The sequence below is a fragment of the Psittacula echo genome (genome assembly GCF_963264785.1).
Source record: "Psittacula echo genome assembly, chromosome: 3".
Lineage (NCBI taxonomy): Eukaryota > Metazoa > Chordata > Aves > Psittaciformes > Psittacidae > Psittacula > Psittacula echo.
In genome coordinates, this window is record NC_137736.1 from 117,831,015 (window position 1) to 117,857,373 (window position 26,359).

At 40.9% G+C, this 26,359-nt stretch overlaps 1 protein-coding gene across 4 annotated transcripts in view; it reads right to left on the minus strand.

Moving 5' to 3' along the window:
* The window catches only part of FAT3 (FAT atypical cadherin 3), a gene marked incomplete at both ends in the record, with an annotated part of 320,523 nt that overhangs the window by 46,979 nt on the left and 247,185 nt on the right, over positions 1–26,359 (minus strand). For all 4 annotated transcript variants that reach the window (XM_080612353.1, XM_080612351.1, XM_080612352.1 and 1 more), the window contains 4 exons: positions 2,100–2,489; positions 17,414–17,647; positions 19,524–19,677; positions 20,660–20,856. In XM_080612353.1, the coding sequence (XP_080468479.1) occupies positions 2,100–2,489; positions 17,414–17,647; positions 19,524–19,677; positions 20,660–20,856 (975 nt within the window). The remainder of the gene's footprint in view (positions 1–2,099; positions 2,490–17,413; positions 17,648–19,523; positions 19,678–20,659; positions 20,857–26,359) is intronic.

Sequence of the window (26,359 nt, forward strand, 5' to 3'; positions counted from 1 at the left end):
CCCATGTAATTAACTTCTCACAAATTAAATACAAATAAATGGGGTATGAATACCTTTGAGGAATCAGTTGTCTATCATTTATGTGATTAAACACGGACATCCCCACTCAGCTAGGTTTCTAAAGTTTGGGTTCCCTCACTACACAATCACAAGTAAGATTCTCTGTAACTTGACCTACTCCACACACCTATAGCCCCTGTAGGATAGAAATGATTTTTTGCAAGCCCTCTACTTGTTTCCCATGTAACCTTAACAAGAAGAGAGAAGTGGGCTGTGTACAGATAATCAGTGATGCCTTGAAGGAGGTAGTACTGGGCATGGCAGAGAAGACTTAAATGGAAATGCTTAACCCTGGCAAGCTAAATCTTTTCTGATACAGATCCATCAGGCTCAGGGGTGTAGGTGGCTTAAAGGTCAGTTAGTCCAACTGCTGCCCAACACAGGTCAGCTAAACGTAATCATTCTTGAATGTACTCATATCTAATGCTCCCATAAACCTCCAATGATATCAGTTTCCTAACCTGCTTAGGAAATGCACTTCAGTACTTAATAATCATTTCAGTTAGGAATTTTTCCCTATCATTTAACTGAAATAATCCAAATGCAATTTAAGCCCATTCACAACTTCTCATGAGTGTGCACGGAGAATAGTTCATTCTGCTCCTCTTCATAGGTACTTTTTACAGGCTTGAATACTAACAGCATGTTTTTGCTTTTCTAGCTTAAATAGCCTCAACTCTTTCAGTCTTTCCTGGTAAGTCACATTTTACATACCTCGGATCATTCTTAATCTTGTCTGGGCTCTCTCCAAATGAATCCTACCTTTCAGCATGACTTGCTGGAAGCAGAAGCCCTGAAGAGAAGCTTCCAAGTGGCTAGCAGAGAGTTCCCACTGTTAAATGGTGTGAAAGGCATTATTTTTCAAGCCCTGATCAGGCATGCTACATCAGCACCCGGCTGTCTGGAAACTGAGCTCCTGCCTCTAAACTGATAATAATGGAGCTGTCACACATTAATGAATAATAAATAGGGTTTTTTTCTCTCTGTGTGATTAAGCTTCATTATGGTTTTTTATTGATTTATCTCCTTGGCTTCAGTGTTAAATGTGAAGTTAAGTATCGCTGTCTAGGCATATTTATGTTTAAATTTTGTTAGCACTAATCAACATTATGAAGATAACAGACAACACACAATTATGTTAAGTCCCTTACATGTAAGGCAGTGGCCTCTGCAGAGTGGAGAGAGATTTTTGCACACACTAATAGAAATGACACAACACATCATTTTGAGATTTTGCAGGTTACTGGTTATTACAGCTGCAGTCAAACAAGTGATACCTCCAGCTTCCAAAATCCAGATTCATACTGGCCATCCTGAATGTTATGAAAGTAAGGGGATCCACTACAGGAAGCACAGAAGGATCATAGTTTACTGTTGATGGACTAAAACCTCAATAGGGATAAAGAATATATCCCACTAAGGAATTTCAAAGGAAATTGGAGAAGAATTGGAGCCATTTTCACCAAATAAGGTAGCTTTTCTTAGTATTTCTTCATAAGAAGCATCAGTATGTTTTTAAAATTTGTGATGTACAATCAAATAAACCCAAACCCCTAACCATAGCTGAAGCCAACTGTCAGACAACACAAATCAGAAGCAACATAAGTCATTGTAGTTGCATAAATAGCAATCATATGTTAGGACTGCCAGCTAAACACGTTAGGTCCTGATAGCCCTGCTCTGATGCTTGCTAAGGTTGAGGCAATTGAGGCTGTACTCAGCTGGTAAGAGGGTAAATATTGCAAGTGTTCATAATGGTGAAGGTTACACAGTTTGGTTAATGGGTTGTCACATCTACATTGACTTCAACAGACATACTAATGGAGAAAAGTATTCTCCACTCGAGCTGGGGCAGCTGAGTGTGACTGCAATTTACATCACCCTCCAACCTAAAATTGGTTTTTAACTGTGCAACTAATTCCACATTGACAAGCTCTGAGTCTGTTGTTAGAAATGTTTTGACCCAAGAGCTTTCCCCGAAGCATTCACACTTTTTGATGCTTTTATTTTGCATTACAAGCAAGAACCACCTTACTAACCTGTTTTTGAGTTAATCCTGAACTTCCCTTTCTCATTTCCTGATCTGATGAGATAGGCAATCTCAGCATTAGTACCAATGTCTTGGCTTGTAGCAAAAACAGAAAGGACTTCAGTGCCAGGTGAGGTGTCTTCAGGTACTGTAACAAGATAATCTCTTCTTTCAAACACAGGGGGGTTGTCATTAATGTCTAGCACTGTAATGGTAACGGTGGCAAATGAGGACAAGGTCAGCACAATGCTCTGATCTGAGGCCTTCACACTGATGTTATAGGAAGACTGAAGTTCTCTATCAAGTGGATGCTCCAAAATAATGATCCCTGATGACTGGTCAACTGAGAAGTAGCCATCTGCGGAGTCTGCCAGGGAATAGGTAACTTTTCTGTTCACACCTGAAAGAAAAGCATATGAAAATGATAAAGTGAAGAAAAGAAGAACCTCTTCCAATCCAACAGAAACTCTAAGCAAAATCTGCTATCGCACTGATCATTTCCAGTGGGGTGGAGCACAGGGAGGCAGGTGTGCCTATAGGTACAGTATCTCTGAAAGTCTGGGAGACCAGGACCTGCTCTTCCAAATCCCTTGCTCTTGTCAAATCCCTGAGGATAAGTTAAGTCCCTTCCCTCATCATGATATTTTTTTTTTGGAAAATCACTTTGCAGAACTGTTGTGTAATGAAACTTGAAAGCAGAATCCAGATATGGTCCTTGCCCGAGGAAGCCTACAATTGAATTAGATGAGAAAGGCAGAGTGCTGAAATTGGAAAAGTCTCAGAGCACATCTTGAAGGAACAGAAATGTACATAAGGGAAAAATAAACCCATAAAAATACATCAGGTGGCACATAATGTACTTTCTACCACTGCTGCCTTGATTCTACTGTTGAGCAGAAAAATATTATCATAAGACAATATCTGTTAGACAAAATCTGCATCAAAGAACTCCTGCCAGAATATGGACATTTCAGAAAGGAAAGTTCCTCACTCCCCCAGTTTGAGAGGAAAAATTGAGTTTTATGAAAGATGCCCTGTGTTTTTCAAATCCTGTCTGGATTGCCCAATATATAACACCTATCCACGCAGTTGCTGAATATGCAGCTCTATGCTAAGGTTGTTGTCAGTAATAAGGCTTGAGGGGAAGGTACTGACTTGGTTGCTTGCTGACTACAGTGGGATAGCCTTTTCAAATCTAATTAAAACTGAACACAGATACGAGCTAATTCAGCTCCCTGGATGCCACTTGATTTTGTGATTTGGTCCTAGGTGCTTCACTAAGAGATTATAACTAAAACACAAAGGTCCACCAAAATGAAGAGTCTCTGTTTTTAACATCTCCCACTTGAGCATTTGCTGCCCTTTTTGTCTGAGAACCAACTTTACAAGCCTGACACTAATCAGAAGAGCAAGAGCTACCAAGCCCTGCTAGGCATATTTTGTTAATTTAGAATTTGTGGCAGTGTTATTCTGCTTTCCAGCAGCAAAGCATTGTAGAAATATCTGATCAAAAGCAGCACAAATCACAGCTGTTTTCTGCTTGATGTAGCAGGAGTAGAGTATCCACACAAGGGGGAGCTGGGAGACTCTTTCTTCAATCACATGTACATAAAAGCTAGAACAACTACAAAGTTCCAGACCGTACTTGCAGAGCATTTGGAATTACTATTTGGCCCCTTTAGGGAAGAACGTTTTTATGCACTGCTTGAGACACCAGAGTGTATTGCATACATTCAAGTGTCTTTAAATAAGGAAAATTTTAAATGGCAATATTGTAATGAACCAGGTGTTTTGCTTTATCTTTATCACAGCAAAACCTCTCTATTCACCATGGCATCTCAAATGTCAAAACCACAGAGGCCATCTTTCAGTAAAAGCAGGGTAAGCAGCTGAGGAAGTGACTCCTGTCCTACAAACAAGGAATTGAGCTCAGCCCATGAACTAGTCAGAGACTCTTTCATGTGTTGAAACACCTAGACTCTGAATACAGCCTGGTGGAGACCGCACTCACCTCTTCATTTAATCTCTCTATAAGCTTTCAAATGCTCTGTTAGATGACAATCAACCAAACTGACAAAAGTGACGAAGGAGTAAAACCTTGGTAAGTGGAAGGTTTTGAGTGACTAAATGTCTGGAGGTGCGTCTACTTTTCCAACAGGGGAACATCTTCTGCTAGAAATCCTCCTGAAACTTCCATTTATGAAAAGTGACACATCTGACAAGAACAATTAATGAGCTAGTAATTAGAACTGATCTCTAGCGATGCTGGAAAATGGGATATTGCCTGATTCAGAGCATGCAGTTGATCGCTCAACCTACATGAGTTTTAACTGTAAAGCTATTTAGTATTCTGTACTGGGCTCTCTTGATGTTTGCCAGCTTCTACACAGGATTAAATACTTCTCTGAGACAGGGACTTTAACACATACCTCCTTCACATATGTGTCTGTGACTGCAGAAGAGCCTTTGGGCTCTCTGGGTTCTAGTCTGGCACAAACATCCTATTTGATACTCACTACAGCTTACCTGGGCACAAGACCAAATATTTAGATCCCACAATCTTTAAAGGCATAAATTGCTAGAAAGGAGACGGCCTACTCATGACTTGTGTTTTGAAACACCCAAAAACTTCAATAAGAGTATCTTGCAATGGAGAGTGGGCAAAGACAAAATTTGGCGCATGTTACACCATATAGGGTGCATTTACACAGAGGATGCAATAACTCTGGTGATTGCAATCTGACTGATCTATAATCTGACCACTCTCCTTGTATTCCGCTTCCTAAAGTGATGTCCATCAATTAACAAAATATTAATTTTTTTATAAGTGATTGCTAATGATCATAAAGTGGGGACAGTTCAGAAAGAAATTGTGGTGTTTTAGTTTCTATCATCTCTAATAGAAGGGCAGAAAAGGAGAAAACTAGTCTGGTTTGATGACAAAACCAGTCTTATTTTTCCCATGGGACCTGGAGGAAATGCTCTTACAGGTGAAAATGTCATTTTATGCAAGGAGAGACAGAAGATCAGGGTAGAGGACCTGAGCTGAGACACAGATACCAGCCCTTGGTGGCTTTCAGCCTGAATGCAGCAGCAGAAGAGAAGGAGAAATACAGAAGCAGATCTCAGCTGCCTGCTGAACTTCTCCCACAGTGTTTTGTGGGGCTGGAGTTTAACTCTTGCTTCCTGGGAGGAAAATTAAACCACTGAAAAGGTGTGGCAAAAACAGCACTTTGAAGAAAGTGTTGTTATATCAATAGCTGTTTCCACTCAGCTTCCCGACCTGAGGCTGAAGACGAAATAGGCATGGGGCAAAGTTGAAGTAGGAAGTTATTTCTACAGAAATCCAAAATGCTTTAGTCCAGGGGCTAGCATATGATGAGGGAGAAGCGTCCACCAGTGCGTGCCAAAGGCATTCCTGGAGGCAATGGTAGATTCTGCTGTGATTAAAAAGGAGAGGATTTCTGTTGAAAGGAAACAACTGCTTCAACACCATGGTTTCTGCCCTGGCAAAGAGAGCAATCCTCCCACATCGCTTGCCCACAGCTGCTCGGGGATTAATGTTTGCAAACTGCATTGTATCTATTCACTTATCCACTTAAACTCCTCAGATTTCTAAGGTGCCAATCACAAACAAGCTATTTGAACATGGAAAGCTTTGCAGGAATTATTATTACTATAAGAGGATTGCAGTACATTTTTTAAATAAAGGAATAAGCAAGCACATTTTCTATTCGGACTTGTATTAGCATATGATAGAATATTGCCCTTTGCCAAATCTCTGGTGTGAAGAGCTTGTACAACATACAGCCGTGTAGTACCTCAAATGCCATCCTTCAAACAGGGGCTTTTCTTGTTTTCTTCTGTAATAAAACAAAGGGGCATGCACTGAATGTCACATACTGATATATTCTATGCCATTGCTTCTTTAAATAGCACTAGAGAAATAAAATAACTTCTCTTTATAATTCTGGAGTACAAAATTTCTCCTTATCTAACTCACAGAATCATTCAGGTTGGAAAGGAGCTTTAAGATTATCAAGTCCAACCATCAACCTAGCACTGCCAAGTCCACCACTAAACCATGTCCCTAAGTGCCACCTCTACATGTCTTTTAAATACCCCCTGGGATGGTGACTCCACCACTTCCCTGGGCAGCCCATTCCAATGCTTGACAACCCTTACAGTGAAGAAAGATTAACTGATATCCAATCTAAACCTCCCCTGGCACAGCCTGAGGCCATTTCCTCTTGTCCTATCACTTATTACATGGGAGAAGAGACCAACACCCACCTCTCTCCATCCTCCTTTCAGGTAGTTGTAGAGAGTGATAAGGACCCCCCCCCCCGTCTTTTCTTCAGGCTGAACGACCCCAGTTCCCTCAGCTGTTCCTCATCACATTTGTGCTCCAGACCCTTCACCAGCTTCGTTGCCCTTCTCTGGACCTGCTCCAGCACCTCAATATCCTTCTTGAAGGGCCCAAAACTAAACACAGTATTTGAAATGAAGTCGGATGAAAACTGGAGTCACAACACAGTTTGATCCAAACCGACACCAATTAAAAGGCTGTGGTCACTACATGCTGGCTGCATCACACACAAACTGCAATTTACACATATCGAAGACCATACATAGTGTGTCTCTCCTTTCTCTTTTTATCTGCATCCCTTAACTAATGATTTACTAGAGGATAGACTTATATTGGGTATTAGGAAGAAATTCTTCCCTGTGAGAGTGGTGAGGCGCTGGCACAGGGTGCCCAGAGAAGCTGTGGCTGCCCCATCCCTGGTAGTGTTCAAGGCCAGGTTGGATGAGGCTTGGAGCAACCTCGTCTAGTGGAAGATGTCCCCGCCTGTGGCATGGGGTTGGAACTGGATGAGCTTTAAGGTTGCTTCCAACCCAAACCATTGTGTGATTCTATGATTTAATGTGTTTCCCCAAATATAGTTAGCCCACTCCTCTGTGTTTATCTCTGGAAAACGATGCTTAACTTTGACATCTGCTCATTTTCATTTTGAAAACCTACAGAAAGAAAAAAAATGGCAAGCATTAAAAATAAGCAACCAAGAAATAAACTAGAAAGCTGTCCAGAGAGAAAGCTGTGAAAAAAGCTATTTATCGATTTAGCAGTGATTTGCAAGCCTGGTATCTGATTACTGTGCTTCCTCTTGCCTCTGTCTTTCATGGTAAGACTCCTGACACTAGCGTGTACCTATGGCACTTCCTGATTACCCAAATGTTAACCACACCAATTGCTGGGAGTTAAAAAGCTTCATTAACAGGATTTATTCACAACTTCATTAAGAGAAAACAAGACGAAAGATGAATACGAAACAAGATTTTATAATACTCCATCATCTTGAAATGAAACAGAAATATCTTGCCAGAAGTACCTTGCTGAACTGTAGAAAAATATATAGCCCGATAGGGAAAGACACGTCAAGTGATTTTTACAGCTTAAAGCAGAATAGCTGGCCAAGTTCAACCCACAACACTGCTACCAAGACAGGCTTTCACTGCTGTGCCCCCTTTTCTGCTGGGACACTACAGCCTTAACCCCAAAGGCTCACACCACTGCCCCAGCAGAGTCATGTACCATGGGATGAAAGCAGGGGCACAGAGGACAGAGATGAAGATAACCAACCCCTTACTGAAGGGAAATGCTAGATAGAAATGGCAGGTGTAAGCTTTTAGTGGTGTGATCACTTCCACGGGTGTCTAAACTCCTGCTTTTCATTTCAGCTGGGTCAGGTGTTGTCTTTTTTGGTAGGAAGATGACATCTGGATAGTTGGCTCACTCCCCCTTGCTCTTCTAGGAGAGATTTACATAGAGTCATAGAATAGTTAGGGTTGGAAAGGACCTTAAGATCATCTAGTTCCAACCCCCCTGCCATGGGCAGGGACACCTCACACTAAACCATGTCACCCAAGGCTTTGTCCAACCTGGCCTTGAACACCGCCAGGGATGGAGCATTCACAACCTCCCTGGGCAACCCATTCCAGTGCCTCACCACCCTCTCAGTAAAGAATTTCTTCCTTAGATCCAATCTAAACTTCCCCTGTTTAAGTTTTAACTGATTACCCCTTGTCCTGTCACTACAGTCCCTGATGAACAGTCCCTCCCCAGCATCCTTGTAGGCCCCCTTCAGATACTGGAAGGCTGCTATGAGGTCTCCATGCAGCCTTCTCTTCTCCAGGCTGAACAGCCCCAACTTTCTCAGCCTGTCTTCATACGGGAGGTGCTCCAGTCCCCTGATCATCCTCGTGGCCTCCTCTGGACTTGTTCCAACAGTTCCATGTCCTTTTTATGTTGAGGACACCAGAACTGCACACAATACTCCAAGTGAGGTCTCACGAGAGCAGAGTAGAGGGGCAAGATCACCTCCTTCGACCTGCTGGCGCTTGGTGACAGCCAGCATGGCTTCACTAAGGGGAAATCCTGCCTGAAAATTTTGGTGGCCTCCTATGATAGGGTTAAGGAACTGATGGACAGGGGCAGAGCAGTTGACGTCATCTGTCTGGACTTGTGCAAAGCGTTCGACACTGTCCCACATGACATCCTTGTCTCTAAACTGGAGAGACATCAATTTGATGGGTGGACCACTCGGTGGATAAAGAACTGGCTGGATGGCCGCACGCAAAGAGTTGTGGTCAATGGCTCGATGTCCGGCTGGACACCGGTAACGAGTGGTGTCCCTCAGGGATCAGTGTTGGGACCGGTCTTGTTCAACATCTTTGTCGGTGACATGGACAGTGGGATTGAGTGCGCCCTCAGCAAGTTTGCCGATGACACCAAGCTGTGTGGTTCGGTTGATAACGCTGGAGGGAAGGGATGCCATCCAGAGGGACCTCGACACGCTTGTGAGGTGGGCTGATGCCAACCTTATGAAGTTTAACCATGCCAAGTGCAAGGTCCTACACCTAGGTCGGAGCAATCCCAGGCACAGCTACAGGTTGGGCAGAGAAGAGATTCAGAGCAGCCCTGCAGAGAAGGACTTGGGGGTGTTAGTGGATGTACATAGCACAGGGTACTGGCTTACATGAGTGGACTTGAATATTTGTTTCCATCAGGGCCCCTGAGTGATCCACTTTCTTGTGCTGATCAGGCATAAGCTTGATTATTTTTCTGCAGTGAGAAAGGCCACTCTGAGTACACCTGATCTAGGTTTACACACTGCAGCTGAAAACATTGGTAATGTATCCTAAATCAATGGAATGAACATACACACACACATATATATATAATAAAGCATGTATGTATGTATGCATATAAATACACACACACATATATATGTATGTTTCAGTGATCCAGTTTAAATACAGGGCTTATTCAGCCAACAGAATCCAAGAGGTACAATTCTCCTTGTCTAGTTCTCTGTCTCCATATTGTTAACAATGTCTTGGAAATCTCAAAAAATAAAGAAATGAATAGAAATGTCAGAGTATAATGACAGCAGGAATCTTGCGAGGTCATCTAACTTATCGCTGCACAAAGAAAGGATGGATGCAATTTATCCCCAAACACAGGCCTATCCTTTGATTGTGAACTTGTGTAACCTCTTTGGATAACACACTCCAGTGCCTCATTTTTCTTACAACTACAAATCTTGTTCTAACTTTTTGTTGAGACTGAATAAGAATAATAAAAGCCAAGGAGAGAAAAAGAACATAGGCTGACTTCCTTCCTCAGAGCTACTTGTCTGACATCTGAAGACTGTTATACTTTATCATCTCAGTTCTCTTTTCCTGGCATCCCCTCTCAACTGTTTAAGCATTTCCTGGTAGCACACGTTTTACAGACCTGTGATCTTTCTTTAAACCTCCATGTAGCTCATATCTTCCTGGAAGTGCTGTACCCAAAACCTGACACAGCCTTTCAGCTCAGGTTTTGCCAACACCAAGTAAACAGAAAGAACTACTTCTGTTTTCCAGCATTACTCCTGTTTACTCATCTCATTCAAATATTTGACTTTTCACACTGCTATGAAAGTGTAAACACACATTCAGGCTGTGGTTCACCATAATACAGCTGCTTCTCTGCAGTTCTGCTGTCCAGCCAGTCATTACCCAAACAACACTGATGCTCTTGGTTATTCCTGGCTAAACACAGGATTTCACATTTATCTTGATGACCTCAATTTATTTTTCCATACCACTTTTCTTACTTTTCCATTGTTAAATCCCACAACTTCAACTTTGACACTATCCAGGGTACTTGCAGCCCCATATTCTGCTTTCTGACATGTAGCAATACAGATCTTATGCATACCGAACCATCCAGGAATGAAAATAAAAGCAATGCTGCACCCAATACCTTTCTTAACTTATCCCTCCAGCGTAACGGTCATTACAGACTCACCTGACAACAGTTTCATGCAGCCCATGTTTCCCTAGCTTGTTTATAAAAATAGCATGTGGTACAATATCAAAAACCTCACTAAACCTAAGCCATACCACCTGTATTTCTTTCTGTATGTCCTCTTTGCATGTTGCAGAAGGAAATGAGACTGGGCTGATGACTTCTGCTTGCTAAACTTGCTGAACACAGACTCTTAGTCATCTTGATACACATATACACATTATTTCAATGCAAGTTGAGTGGCTAAGTTCCCCTGACTAACCATATGAAGCTTTAAAAATCTGGCCATTTCACATATCCTACAAGAGGGTCATATAGACTGACTACTAACAGGATTAGGTCTCCTGAGTGCCAAGGCATGGGAAGCAAAATAAGCAACATGAAGCAGGGCTTGTTTAGGCAGAAACCTAAGCTTTCTATCACAATCCCCAAACACCTTGTTTGTTTACGTCCTAACACCAGGTAAGTCTAAGACCCCACAGAGCCTATTAAATTTTATTTGGCAATTTTTCAGGGGCCCAATGTGCTGTTTCTCTGCATTCCTAGAAGTGCTTTTGCCTTTATTAAGAAGGCAAAAGCTAGGTTTTCTCCTGAACAACTCACTGGGTGAACCTGTACCTCAGGAGTCCTCAGGACTACTGACCAGCCCACTGGGGAAAGTGGGGCATTGCCCTCTCACTCTTTGTATGGAACAGAAGTCTAATGGTAAGGACACATTTCCAAGGAGGAGAAGTACAACGGTACATTGCCGTAGACTATTAATTGAATAAGTCCTGGGGGACTTATCCACCAGGCTACGGAGCAACATAGCAATGCTCACTCCTGTCTTCTGTAGAAAAAGGAATTAATAATTCAGATCTTTCATATCCTGCATTAGCAATCTAACCCCTGGACTATTTTAAAAGTCACTCAGGCAGAGACATATGTAAAGATATAGGAAGCTCCATGTATGTTTTAAAGAGAATGAGCCATCCTATGCAAAGTATCTTGCAAATACTTATTTTAGAAGAACTCAGACAATATCCAGAAATAACCTAGCCAATGCATCATTGCCAAAGTTATCTGCCTATTAGCTGCTGGGTTTCAGTAAATCTTCCATGCTATCATCTTTGTTACTCTTTTTATTCATGTTTCGAACCCTGTTTTCTTCTTTTTCAGATCTTGAATGCCTCAGAAGTTTCTAAATCCATTTTAAGGGACCTGCCCAGCATAAATAAACATGCTAAGTAGAGGTTTGCTGTATATTGGTTTTGCCAGCAAATGCTAAAATCAATATCTACTTCACCATTTCTATTATTCTGTTACTTGCCATTATACATAATTCAGAGAACTGCTCCTTAATCAAGCTGTGACTATCTTGCTTTCCTCTCTGACACTTCAACAACCTCACTTGGCCCACCACTGAAGTCGGTACTCATTACTTCCATGCACAGGTTCTTGAAAGCAGTGACTCACTGGATGACCTAATGGAGTAATTTTCTTCTGAACTGTGCTTACCAGCACTTTGATGCCACTTTCTACAAACAGCGATAAACCCTGGAGAACGACGCATGTTCCTCAGCCATTATTTCTGACAGATATTTAATTTTTATGGTTTTAACAGTTTCTTCATTTTTCCTACTGACACAAGGAGAGGACAACAAGAAGATACAATATGCTTGCTTAACCACCCTCCTGGAGATAGGTACAATCCAGACTGGATTGACTGGAACTTGAAGAAGTTATATTACCATCCTTCCCTAGAAAAGACATCTCTTATTTCCTGAGCACCTGCTCATGAAAAGGGTTTGATTTTAGGAATTTTTTGATAAACCAAGTCTTTATGGAAAGATCAAAATCACTGAGGTCAAACCTCACAGGGCAAATATCAGTTTTATCACAGATGCCTTTGAAATCCAAGATAAAAATTTCCATCAGAAGATGAAGGAAAATAGTGCTCCTTCCCCACATTTGCCAGGTTCCCCAGCTGCTCACCAGGCCAATGATGTCCCACAGTTTGCTCCCCTGTCCTTCTCTGGAGGAGTTAGGGAGCCAATATCTGCTAGTGAGAAGGATAAACAGCTCCTCCAGAAGGCCTGAGCCCCTTTCACTGCGTGAGTAATTAGCTCCCCACACCAAGAACCAGACTGATTAGAGGCTTGATTGATTTAAACTCTCCCCATTAAACACAAATGCACTAATCAGATGATTGCAGAATCCTTCTCATAAATCTTGGTCCAAATAATATTTAACTCTATGCAACTCTTTAGTAAACACAACCAAATTTCAACCACAACTGACCTGTAGAACCTGGCTGTATAAACTTACCTGTAGGAGAGTCTCAAGTCTTATCTTGGCTCCCTGACTTAAGCTTTTAACACCCATTGTTTTCCCTCACACCACCTACCTACCCAAGCTTCAGACACAGAGAGCAAAAAATAGAAAACCATGGTCACCATTCAAATACCGCCACCCCCAAACTAGTTAAATAGGTTTTTTTTTAACTGGCAAATAAACCTCTCACACTGTTCTCACTGCGCTGTGAGCCTACAGCAGAAGCTGGGAAGCTTCAATTCTGGGCATCCTTGCATAAAAGTGACAAAATGCTTTGACAAAATTAACACACTGCTTATTTTTCTAGGTTGCATTATCAATGCTATTAAATCTGCTATTAGATATGGTAGAATATTTCCCCAAACTAAATCTTGTCTGACAGTGATTCTTCCCTGAATTATGTCCAGCTTGGGAAAAACTGACAGCCAGAGAGGGCATCAAGTGTGGGTTTTCTGCCTGTCTGCACCGCTCTGCCAGTCACCAGGTCACGGTGAGGATGTTATGTTTTTGCCTGTATCCATAGCGTAGGTCTCTGGTTATTCAGAGGGCCCCTGTAGTGCCCCCACTGCACAGCACTCAGGGGATATATCCAAAAGCCATCCAGACGCAGTCCTAGACAACCTGCTGTAGGTAGCCCTGATTGAACAGGGTTGTTGGACCTTTCAGGGGTCCTGTCCAGTCTCAACCATTCTGTGACTGTGTGAACCCTGCAGCATCGCACCTCTATATCCACAAGCCCAGGAGACACGTTTCTAGGAAGGCCATCCAAACTGCATCACCTCTGCCTTGTCACCACGCATAGCACTGTGGTCCTTACCTTCAGCCCACAGTGAGGGCCCTTCCTGACTCATTTGCTATTTGTACAATCTGCAGAAATGGGGCAGTGGAACACATCATCCCTGTTAGGAAGTGGACTGTGAACCGTAACAGATACAAGGCATGGACAAAACAATGTCAAAGTACAGGGCAGCTGGCAAAGCAGGATGTCTTGGCTGGGCAAGGGAGTGGGTGCAGGCCTTTGTTGTTTGGGGTGTGCTGCTATTCAAGGGAGAATCAGATCAGTCTCTGAGAAACTCCTACATGTGGCTTGCCAAACATATCCTGTGCACCAGCTGGCTCCTTGCAGGCTGCACATCACCACAACTCCTCTGCAATGTACTTCTATGGGTCCAGGGCTGGAGAAGCGGCGAGAGAATGAGGGATAGCTGGGGACAGAGGCGTGAGGTCTGTGCACAACAGGGAACTCTTTGCAACCAAATAATGGCCACTCCTACCAGTATGTGTCTTCTTACATGCCTGTGTTTTCCTGCACATTGGCTGCATGTAATGCACGTAATGTAATGTAACTACATTGTACTCCAAGACAACCTAGTCCATCTATACCGGTTGGTTGTGCAGAAAATGGGGGAAGGACCTGCACATGTAGGTACTAGCCGTGGCTTTAACTACAGGATAATGCAGAGCCTGGAAGGCAGCCTCTCAGCAGCAGGCAAGAGAGAGCTGGCTGACAAGGTTGTCCCTTCTTTGAGCAAAATTAGAAATCTATATTCATCATAAACCCAGAAAAAATCAATAGGTCAGTGAAGTCACTAAACTGACGGCAAATGTGGATAGTGTAGAACTGCCAGTGCCCCAGTGGTGATGAAGAGGACTGCAGAAGGACAGGTGACGCACTGTTCATATTTAGTGCAGTGAATGCTCCTGCCTTTTGTAGACTACACCATCAATCATCATGGAATCAGGCCTGAGTATGGAGGTCATTCACAAGGCAAAGCTGGAAGTAAGTCAGCATTTAACCATCACTTAAAGTGCTGCTGAGCTTGGACTATGTTGTCATTCTTTCTTGTATTCTGTGAGCGAGGCCACAACACTGTGCAAGCAGAAAGCATGAGCAGCACTGGAAATGAATATGCACCTGCAGCTCAGCTTTGGGCTCCAGGTTTATTTTGAAGTTTATAAATTTTTTTAATGCCATGCTATCCACAAAGCCCCATGTAGGTTTTCTCAGTGCTGCTGCTCTAGCACAACCCTAATTCTTTCGAAAGGGGCTGATGTTGTAGTTTTCTGATGGGTTTGCTCAGATAATTACACCTCAGCATTCACTCAAACTCTTCTCACGCCTTAATTTGAAAAGGATGGAGCAATTTGGCACTTTGATTTGAAGACAGTGGGAGGTGGAAAATCCTGTGAACTTCTCTAAAAAACTGTAAACCCAGCAATTTCCTTATATTTCTTAGTTTGTACATTACCAATCCTGGTGATGAACTAGCAGGAAATACTATCTTGTGGAAATATTAAGAATTCTAGGAAGCAGGGTGGGAGAAAGAACAGGTTCCCCAGAGGAGCTGTGGCTGCCTCATCCCTGGCAGTGCTCAAGGCCAGGTTGGATGGGGCTTGGAGCAACCTGGTCTAGTGGAAATTGTCCCTGCCCATGGCATGGGGTTGGAACTGAATGAGCTTTAAGGTCCCTTCCAGCCCAAACCATTCTATGATTCTGTTTGCTTTATATTAAAGTTACTAATACATATATTAACACAGGGACGTACATATATTCTCTCTCCTTCATGTGATCATTTAATGTGAGATACCTAACTACATGGAGAGGTTATGTAAAATGATCTTGTGTGCTACTACAGTTAAAGCCATTTCCTTCTGCTGAATACTGTGAAGAAGAATCACATCTCCCCTTCAGTGTCTCCATCTGGCACAGCTAGTTTCTAAGCATGTATCCAAATTACAAAGATATAAAACACCAATTTATGTTCCAGTCCTGAAATTTCCCAGGATGTTATGAGTTCAGGAATTTTAAGAGATATCAAAACCACAAGGCAGATATAACACTATTCTCCTGTTAACTAGAAATGGTCTTAATTATCCAACAGCACCTGACCACAAAATTTTCAGTTTTATGCTTAAATTGTGTTTAGTTACAGACAACAAACTGACCTCTCAAGTTTTATCTCAATGTCTTCTATACATACTCTTAACCTTACAGTACATGGCTCTTTAAAGTCCAAAGCAGAAGAATGGGAAGATTCTAAGACTGATAGCAAGATTTCTCATGAATGTTAAAAATTGATTTGTGTGATGATTACTAGCTCCACTGATGTTTTCAGGATAATGCTCCACAAAACCTTACAGGAATATCATAGCCCATTGGGAATATGAATAATACATTTTTCTCCCTGATCGGAACATTACACTACCTGAACTCATTCAATGTGCAGCAATGGGGAATCAGCGGTTTTACTATGGACTAACAAACAGAACAACAATGAATATAAAATCCATATTTAGAGACCACAGTCACTTTCATATGATACAATGTCTTGTTTGATTTTCAGGTCTAATCATCAAGGAAGTCCAGAGCTCCTTCCCATTCATCACACACATCCCTTTAACTTATTTAGTTCCAGAAGGAAGATGTAGCCATTAGCTCATGTTATTTTAATCCTTTTTTTATTATTATTTTTTTCATTGTTAACCGTATCATTATGTACAGCTGGCAGCAAGAACTTTTACTGACAACTTTTTATTCTAATTCTATCTCCCTTCTCACCTTGAATGTCATCTCACCTATGAGGAAAATGATAATTAAGGCAACAGCAGAAAACAACAACACTGGGTCTTCACACTGTTCAGTAGTTTACTACCACTAATTGGCTTTTCACTGCAGGACAGTATCATAATTTTAAATTTGATTTTTCAACCAAGGCACTTAATCCAGCTTTTCATAGGTACATTGATGAATGCTTGCTGCTCCTTTACTGATACCTGCATATTTACATTATCAGCCTTAGTAACACCTGAGACATCCTGCATGCATTGTACTTAAAAAAAAAAGATTTTAATATGAAATATCTTTTCATTCAGTGAAGTTATTTTATGAAAAGTTATTCAGGCCACAGCTTCTACAAACCATCTCCAAAACCACATGAAGAAAAAATAAACTAAGGTATTTATTTATTTCAACTGAAGTGAATGTGCTAAAAAAACCCACCTGATATTCAGTGGGTTTTATCAGTGTTATGCAAAAAAAAATCCCCCTTTAAATATTTATAATTGGGCCCAGATTTCAAGGTTAAGGTCCTCAATAATAAACTATCACACTTTAAAAGAATGCACAGTTAAATAACCGGAACATTTATAACGTACATTCACAGTGTACAACAATAGTTTTAAGCTAAGTTAACCAGCTGGAACAAATGGGAGTGATAGCGGTTATAAGACTCTAGAAAAGCTGTGATTAATCAGATATAGGTACCTATGGCACGTAACTATATTAGTTACATAAACAGACGCATGGGTGTTCAAAATCATGGCTCAAGAAAAGAGATCAGACCACTGGAGGAAAAATGTTGGAATTTACCCCAAAACTATAATTTATCCCTAATCATAGCTATCACCCATCAAGACAATAAGACTACGTGCTTGTGTGGCAGCTATGATTCTTTTCAGTTTGCAATACCACTATGTCAAGCTCAGCCACGAGCATTTAGAATTAAAGAAATACAAGACAGAAAAATGGGAAGGATGCAGAAGTAAAAGGAGGAAAGGAAAGGTAGCAATAAAAAATATGAACTGTATTGCAATTCCATCAACCACAGAGTTTTCCTGAGCATTAATTATTGTTCACAGTGTTACTGACTTACCAACATCAGGATCCGTGGCTTGGACTCTTGTTAACAAAGCTTTAGTGGCTGTATTCTCATAGACACATGCGGTGTAGTGATCAGATGAAAACACTGGTGGGTTATCATTAACATCTTCCAAAATAAGATGGATTTCTGATTGGCAAAACCTGCCACCACCATCTGTGGCTCGGGCAACCAAGTTGTATGCAGCGATTTTCTCTCGGTCGAGAGGGGCCAAGGATTTCAACTCACCTAAAATTAATTAAAAGCAGCAGCATCATTACTACTGTAGCAGCATTGCTAATTCTAGATAATGTGAGTATCTCAAAAATACATATTTCACAAGAGTAAAAAAGAAAAAAATAATCAACCTTGCTTATTCCAATGAATGGATAAAAATCTCACAGCAGTGTCACTTCTCACTCTCTTTACTCAAGTGAGCTGCCAATATGAGCGCATGGATGACAATGGTGGCTTTTGAAAGCCTGCACCTTCACCCGTATGAACACCACCATGTTTTTCCAAGACTGTCTTTCAATTACTCTAGAGTCCTAGGCACAGAAACATCCTGAATCTGGTGATGGCAGCCATAATGAACTCTGAAGTTTTCTGATGCTACTGTTCAAAAATAACATCAACACCCCTCCTCTTTTCCCCACAAAGCAATATCCAACCAGCTCTGAATTCCTATAGGTACCTCTAGCATCTCATTTGAAACAAACTTCTTATTCTCATACAGAGACAGGTATTGCAAAAAACATTAATAGCAACAAAAATCCATCTTATTCAGACAGTGAGAGCTTTACCCCTGATCCATTCTCCACTGTAGAGATAACTGCCAGACTTTGCCATATCAGCAAGCAGCCAGTATGAGTCCGAAGATAAGTTTTGGATTAATTTTGTAAAAGGTATAATTTGCAGTTAAATACAAAATTTGTTCTTGAGGAAGGCAATACTTCCCCTTCCACACACTGCACACATCTCCAAACACCTCCTTTTTCATCAGTAACACTACAGAAATAGCAGGTCGTGCCTCCTGCTAGTCAGGCGGAGGAGGCATTGCACAGAGAAGGACTTAGTCTATCATTATGGAAAACAAATTCCTAAGAATAACAGGGGTGGGATTTGTATTCAGAGGAAAATGATTTTATTTAGCTTTGCTCCATAACAACCATAAAATCTAGATCTTAGTTGAGATCAGTAAATTTTTCCAGACCAAATGCCAAATGTGCAAGAACTGTGCCCACAAATTCATTACAGACATCCTTTCTCCCTAGAAATATGTGTATAAAATGAATGTCTTTTTTTACAGGGTCTAAATACCAATATGTATGGACCGAGGTGGAGAAGTGAAGCCTAAAGTTGAAGGAGGAGCATGTCAGCATCTTCCCCTCTTTTGTACTATAAATATTCTAGGACACGCACATGGAGGACAGAGACATGATTCAAGACAGCCAGCATGGCTTCATCGATGGCAAATCTTGCCTGAGCAACATAGTGGCCTTCTATGATGGAGTGACTACGTCAGTGGACAAGGGAAAAGCTACAGATGTCATCTATATAGACCCCCAAAACATTCTTCTCTTTAAATTGTAGAGCTACAGATTTGATGTGTGGACTGTTCAGTGGATGAGGAATTAGACGTGTGGTCACAATCAGAGTACTGGTCAACAGTTCCATGTCCACATGGAGATCAGTGATGAGTGGTGTCCCTCAGGGGTCCATATCTGGATCAATACTTTTTAATATTTTCATCAATGACAGAGTCATTGTGATTGAGGGCACTCTGAGCAAATTTGGAGACATCAAGCTGAATGGTACAGTTGACATGCCTGAGGGACAGAATGCCATCCGAAAGGACATGGACAAGCTCGAGACTGGGTCCACGTGAACCTCATGAAGTTCAACAAGGCCAAGTGCAAGGTCCTGTACCTGGGTTGGGGAAAACCCTAGTACCAATACAGGCTGTGGGATGAGCAGCCCTAACAAGAAGAACTTGGTAGCACTGGTGGATGAAAAGCTGGACATGAGCTGGCAATGCGGAACACGACTCTAGTTAAGGAAACTAGCACCCACTGATTTTGAGGGATTAAGAGGACTATTCAAAAACGTTCAATTGTGTTCTTACCATTTTCTGGATCTAATAAAAATTTATTGTTCCCAGGACCATAGAGAGAATAGCGAATTTCACCGTTGGACCCAATGTCAGCATCTTTAGCACTGATTTTAAGAATGACTTTGTTTGATGGAATGTCTTCAGGAAACAGTGCTGTGTATGCAACCTAGAGACAGAAACAAATGTAAGCCATGCTGTAACAGTATTTTATAGTCTTTGCACAACCTTTATTTAAGCTCTCCATAGTTCGTATTTCCACACAGGAAACAATTTTTCTTTACATAACCCTTTCCTAGAAATTCAAATTACTGTGAAGCTCTGAGGTGTTGAAGCCAATGCCAAATTATGACTACTGAAAGGGCTCGTCTTAGGTGTTAAATGCAGTCTTGCTTTCTGTCTTCCATATGTTTTATCAACATCCATGAAATGGAAACTTTAGTGAGTGTGCTACCAAAGGGAACAGTTTTTATCACCTCACCCAGCAGCGTTTGAGGGAGATACAGTCTGTGATTCCCCAGAGTGGTGCTTAAAGTGAAAGTTATCTATCAGTGATAATGTAGTGATGGGAATTATATGAGGATATATACACACACACATATATATATAAGATACTGTGAGCAGTACTGTTAGCGGTTTCATAGTGACTCTTTCACACAGACCTTTCTATTGCAGTAATACCAGTTCCTTTCACAGAATAAGCTGTGGTCAGGCCACATTGCATACATACTGACAATGTGAGAGCAAACTATATTCTCGCTTTTCCACTGGGTCTTTGGCATCTGCCAGGTTTAGGAAGGCTGGACTTAAACTAGATTGTAGACATTTCCACAGTGGTTGTGAAGGGAAAGCACATCTCTTCTGCAGGGGAAGAGTGGCTACCCAGTGCCACTTCTCAATGCTTCATTTTTGACTAAAGCCAGCTAAGGCCACTGCAGACAAGACTCTTTTGCTAGCTTTATTAGACCATTATATTTGAGTCTTGGCTTTACAGGACTGCTTTATCTTGCAGCTCACTCTGGGTTCTTCAACTAAGACCTTAAGGATGAAAATGGGCATCACCTGTGAATACCTGTAAACAGCAGGGACACCCATAGGGAAACTATCACTTTCAATGCAGTGTTTGGCTGCCATAGGTATTGCCCACTCACCTGTTCACAAACTGGACTGTTATCATTAACGTCAGTGACGGTCACTTCCACAGCAGCCTGGGTTACAAAGAGACCATCCGTGGCGGTGATGTTCAGGTAATAAACATCTTGCTCTTCTCGATCTAGGGGCCTCTTAACATAAACCTTCCACTCATTCTGAACCAGTCCCAGAGCAAACTTCCCTTTGGGATTACCTCCTGCAATGAGATAGGCAACAGGGAATGGGTTGGGTGTCCCATCAGAGCTCCCACCTACTTTAAACATCACAGAGATCCTGAAGTAAGCAGCTGTGATTTGTTTTACAGTGATCGGTGCTTTCAAACTTGCAGGCTCAGGAATCTGTAATAAGATTACGCTCCCTGTGTTTATTGCCCCCTGAATGCCTCGTATGAAAGTGAACCAATAACTTTCAGTGGAAAGAAAATCCATTTAGCAGAGCTGAAGATGATCTCTTGTTTAGTTTTCCGTCAGGGCAATCAAATTCAAACTGTGAATAATCAATAGTCCTCTCAGGCTGGTACAATTGTCTTTCCACTTAGTCTCGGGAGAGGATGTAATACACCGTAGCTCTTGTTACCAAGACAATTTCATTAGCTGTTGATTATGCAATCAAGGACTGGAAGTGGGTTCTATTAAGGAATCCTCTAATGAAAGCTTTATCATACAGCTGTGCTGTTCTGCTCATTAAAATTCTAGTTTTAAAAAAAGTTTACACGACACAGGAAGACACATTAGTATTAAATAGTTCTAACAAGAGGTCATTTGAGGAGCACTTGGAAGATAAGCAGTAGAATTAGATCAAATGTATCTGAGAGTGAAAGCTGGTGAAAGGAGTGCAGGAGATGAAGCAGGACAGCTTTATATTGTGCTGTAACACTGACACTGAACCTGGCAATGCTGCTTTTCCACATTATTAAATTGCCTGGTGAAAAAAGCAGGTTGGAACTGGGTAAGCTTTGGTCCACATAATCCGAAGGAAACAAGGAAGCAAGGACATGTTTATATGCAGAAGGGTACAATAAACAAGGCAGACAGTTAATGTTTCTAATAATTCACTCTTTCATCTGAAATGCTATAGTCCCCTGCCTGATCCATGAAGAAATCACCTTCAATAATCTTTCCCTGAACCCAGTCTCAACCCCCTGTGAGAGCAAACAGCAAAATCTTTTAAACCAACGTTTAATGTGGCTTAACCCCATTAGGCAGCTAAGCCCCACATGGCGCTTGCTCATTTCCCCTTCCAGAGAGAAGGGGGAGAGAATTGGAACGGAAATATTGTGGAAAGTTGTGGGTTGAGATAAAGTTGGTTTCATGGGTAAAGCAAAAGCCGTGTGTGTAAGCAAAGCAAACCAAGAAATTCAAGGCAGGTGTTCAGCCATCTCCAGGAAAGCAGGGCTCCATCACGTGCAACAGTTACTTGGGAAAACAAAATGCCCTCACTCTGAAAGTCCCTCCCTTCCTTCTTCCCCTGCTTTTATTGCTGCCCACGATGTCATACAATATGTGATATCCCTTTGGTTAGTTGCGGTCAGTTGTCCTGGCTGTACCCACTCCCAACTCCTTGTGCACCCCCAACCTACTCACAGTAAAGGCCTTGACTGTGCGTAAGCGCTGCTCAGCAATAGCTAAAACATCCCTGCAGAATTAATGCTGTTTTGGTTGCAAACCCAAAACACTGCCCCATGCCAGCTGCTATGAAGGAAATTAGTTCTACCCCAGCCACAGCCGGTAAAGCCAACTACCCAGTATTCTGTGCTCAGCATCCCAGCATCTAACATTACCTTGGTCTGTAAAAACATATTTGCACATTTAATTATTTAGAGCACTACAGTCATAGCAAACTACTATGCTATAGAAACTGTGGAGAGTAAAACATCACACTGCTCCACTGGGTGAACTTTCATTCCAGCTAACCCCATTTCCAGCTCTTTCCCCAATTTATTAAGCTCTCTTATGCTCTCCCACGCAGAAATGCAATCTGAGAATTACTTTCCATGTTTCTCATGTTTAAAAATGGTATAAAAATATTAAGGGAATGCTTATTTTTTCTTGTAACAAGATCAAGAATGTAAGGCATGCTAGTGTACTTTTGCTTAAAAACTTGTTCAGGGTTCTGACATGTCATAGGATCTATCCAAGCTCAATGGAAAGACCAGGTTCTTAAACCTTCTTCTCTAGTACTTGTGTTGAATGTTTGAATAAATAAGCATTTAAAAATAAATCCAAAGCTGGATTTATTTGAGCTTCCTCTGCTGTCAAGTGATTAGGTGTCACTGTTGTTGCTTTTGCTGTCACAATTCTGTCAGTTCCCAGGGACCTTCTAACCAAAAAAGGCAGAAAAGATCTGAACTTGAAACTGATCTTAAAAACCAAGCAAGAAAGTCTAATTCTTTCTACATCAAAAAGCAGAAACGAGGTCACGGGCTAATCTATGCCTTCTTCACTAGCTACCACTGACAAGACGCACTATTTTCTATTAATGTGAAAACTAAGTCAGTTGAGACAGGCTGTGCAAATTTTTCTTGCAAAGTGTCACCATTTGTGCTATCTGTAGCTGTGTGAAAAAAGCACATTGTGATTAGTAAGTTTCCGGAAAGTGTTCAGATATGCATTCTAATTATAAAAGACCCTCTAATCATACCAAGCATAAAACTGGTATCTTAAACATAGTTTTATTTACTGATCACAAAACCGAGCAGATCTGAGTTTTCCCATTGATTTCTATGACATTCTGCAAGAATCTTCAGAGGACTCAGTTAAACCTGGTTTAGTCTGTTGTGTGATAGAAACATACATTTCTCCTACAGAGGGTTTCACATTGTGTCGATGTGTACTACAGGACAGATCTGAATACGGTCCTATCTGAATACAGGGCAGTGAGAATCTGTCCACTGACTTGAATCTTAATGTGACTTCAAAGAAGGTAGAGCCCTTCTGACTGATATTAAATTCTCTCTATTCAGTTCAACAACCGTATAAAAAAGCTTAACTCTCTTTTATGAAAGGCTGTAATCTTGTCATAGTGAGTTTAATGTTGTAAACCATTAATATAAATGGCCTTAAACATTCTTATTTAGCTTCGTGATACCAATCAGTGCTTTCCCGCATATTAGTCCTTTTGCAAAAGGAAATGATTAACTGTCATGAATAACTATGAAGCAATACACTCAAGGTATGGATATCCCATTGCTAAGAAAAGTGGAAAGGTAAAATCTAATTAAAATCAGCTGGTGGCTTTTATAGCTGGCAGTAACACTAGCTTGGAGCAATTTTAAAATCACCGTTGCTTTGTTGTTGTTGGAATGGCTTTTAAATCACACATAGGAATTTGGGGAATGTGTATAAAAAAAGGGTCTTTGGGATCTCTTCTTCCAGCCTTTTACTCCACTAGAAAAGGATCAATCTGAATGACCAATAAACCTGTGCAATAAGCAGCAAATGTGTAACTGTTTTACCTGCATGCGTTATTCATTAGTGCTACCTCTCTATTTTTTTGCTTCTCAGGACTGGCTGTATACTTTGTCGATGAAAGATGTGGAAGTTGTACTATAAAGTGTAACAGAAATAAGGAGATGTAAACACTAAAATAGCATCATGGAAATAGTCTTAAAAAACCCAGAAAGGCAAAAAAAATCCACGCTGTGGCACAGGGAACCATTTTCTAGCACTTATACATATGTCTTGACGCAGACCTCATTCTGCAGTGATTAATTAACTTTTTCACTAATATATGTAAGCAGATTCAGTTTCCTAGGGGCGTTCTAATTAATTAGTTTTTCGCTCTGAATAATGTAGCTTTTCTAAATGGAAACCTCCTGACTCCATGTATTAATGGATTCTTTAAAATCTTCTGGCAGTTTTCTTATGCTCTGCTTTGAATGTCACAACAGTGAAGTGCTGGCTACAAAAAAATAACACTCCAGTAACTTTTTAGAAAGGCTTTGAGGCTAAAAGAATCAGCATTATCTTTTATCTTTTGTTACTTCAAGTCTACATAATGCTCGCCCTCCCTCCCTAGTCAGCAAATAGTACAAAGCCAAATCAAGCTCAAGTTTAAGTAAAGAAAGAAAACAGCCAGATACAAATGAAATGCAGAGACACACTGATCCAAAATAAACAAATCCTGACACACATCATTACTAAAGCACACACAGAGGGAATTATAACAGCTAAAAGGGAACTGAAAACTAGAAGCCAACAGTATCAGTTTTCACTGCAATGTCCCGATCTGGGACAGTGAACTGAATATTTACTAACTTATTCATTTAGTTTCTCTCTTACATTTATGCATTTATTTAAGTACTTTTAATTCCCAATTTGCATTACATAAACCCAATAGGTTTATCCACCACTCCCAGTTTCAGATGTTGCATGTTTACTGAGCTGCTGAAAGGATAAACCCAATGCTCTAAGCTCTACTATCGTAAAATTGCAGACATTATTCTTCAGCCTACACCACAAGTCCTCCCCAAACACTGAAACATCCATTTCTCCAAAACTCCAGGATTTCAAATATAAAATAAACAAAAGCATTGCTTTATTCATACAGGACAATCAACCCTGCAAAAAACCCTACTATGTACAATACCAGTTCTTTCTTCCAAAACACACTATCATCTCCATTGTATTCAGCTGAATCAAGCTTAAACACTATTGTCTGTACCTAGATTTATGTGCCTGATAGAGCCTAATTAACATCACTGAGGAATACAAAATACTTTATGGTACCAAAGTCTTAGCAATTGACATTCTTCTGATGGCTTTTCCTAGTTTACCACTGTTTAAGCACAGTAATATGTGGCTGGGTCTAGACTGGCTGAATATCCCAGCAAAACATCAGCAGAGTCCTGGTTTTAGCCAATATGCCCCAAATGATATAGGCAATGACCTCAAATGAGCCTTCAGAAGAAAACTACTGTGCTCCCTAAGTGCATTTGTGTCATCTGCACTTCCTATTGATTTTCTATTAAGATTTATATATAACGCTTTTGCTTTGCGAACATCTGCAGCTGCTATCAAACTACAAATAATAAAGGGTAAGTGCAAATTTCTCCCCCACCACCTATCAAATGCAGATAAAGGTGGATTTGAAAATGGTGACTACTTGACAATAATCATGGAAACCAACCCTAACCTGAGATAAAACCAGAATGTATTTATCCACCAAAATATATCTACATCTTTCCAAAGTTAATCAGAAGACTGAAATAAATGTATTTCTCAAAAGAATGCAAAGGACTCTTCAGTGATTATGTCTGACCCAGAATGTTTCTTTCTTTCATTTCTTAAATGATGACTTTTTCCATCTATTGTCTGGGTGCTACTTTTCTCCAGGTGCATTTGCACAAAGCTCTTTTTTTTATGTATCCACCATGAGAATGATGTCATTCTCGTAATTTATTTTCTTCTCCCTTTTTGTCAGTGTCCTGGTTTTCTTCTGCGTTTATTTATTATATTCACAGAAATTTCTATGGCACAAAATGCCTCCAGAAAGCCACAGCACTTGAATAATCATCTCCCTAATCTGATTCCATGAAATATTTCAGAGCAGTTTGTGAGCTCAGCTTCAGGTAAAGTGTGAATAGACTATTTCGTTAGTGAAACTATACTTTAATATGTTTTGACATTTTAATCAAAAGATCCTAATTTCTCCTTGTGTCCCCAAATTCAAAGGATATATTCAAAGACAGTGGAATGTCT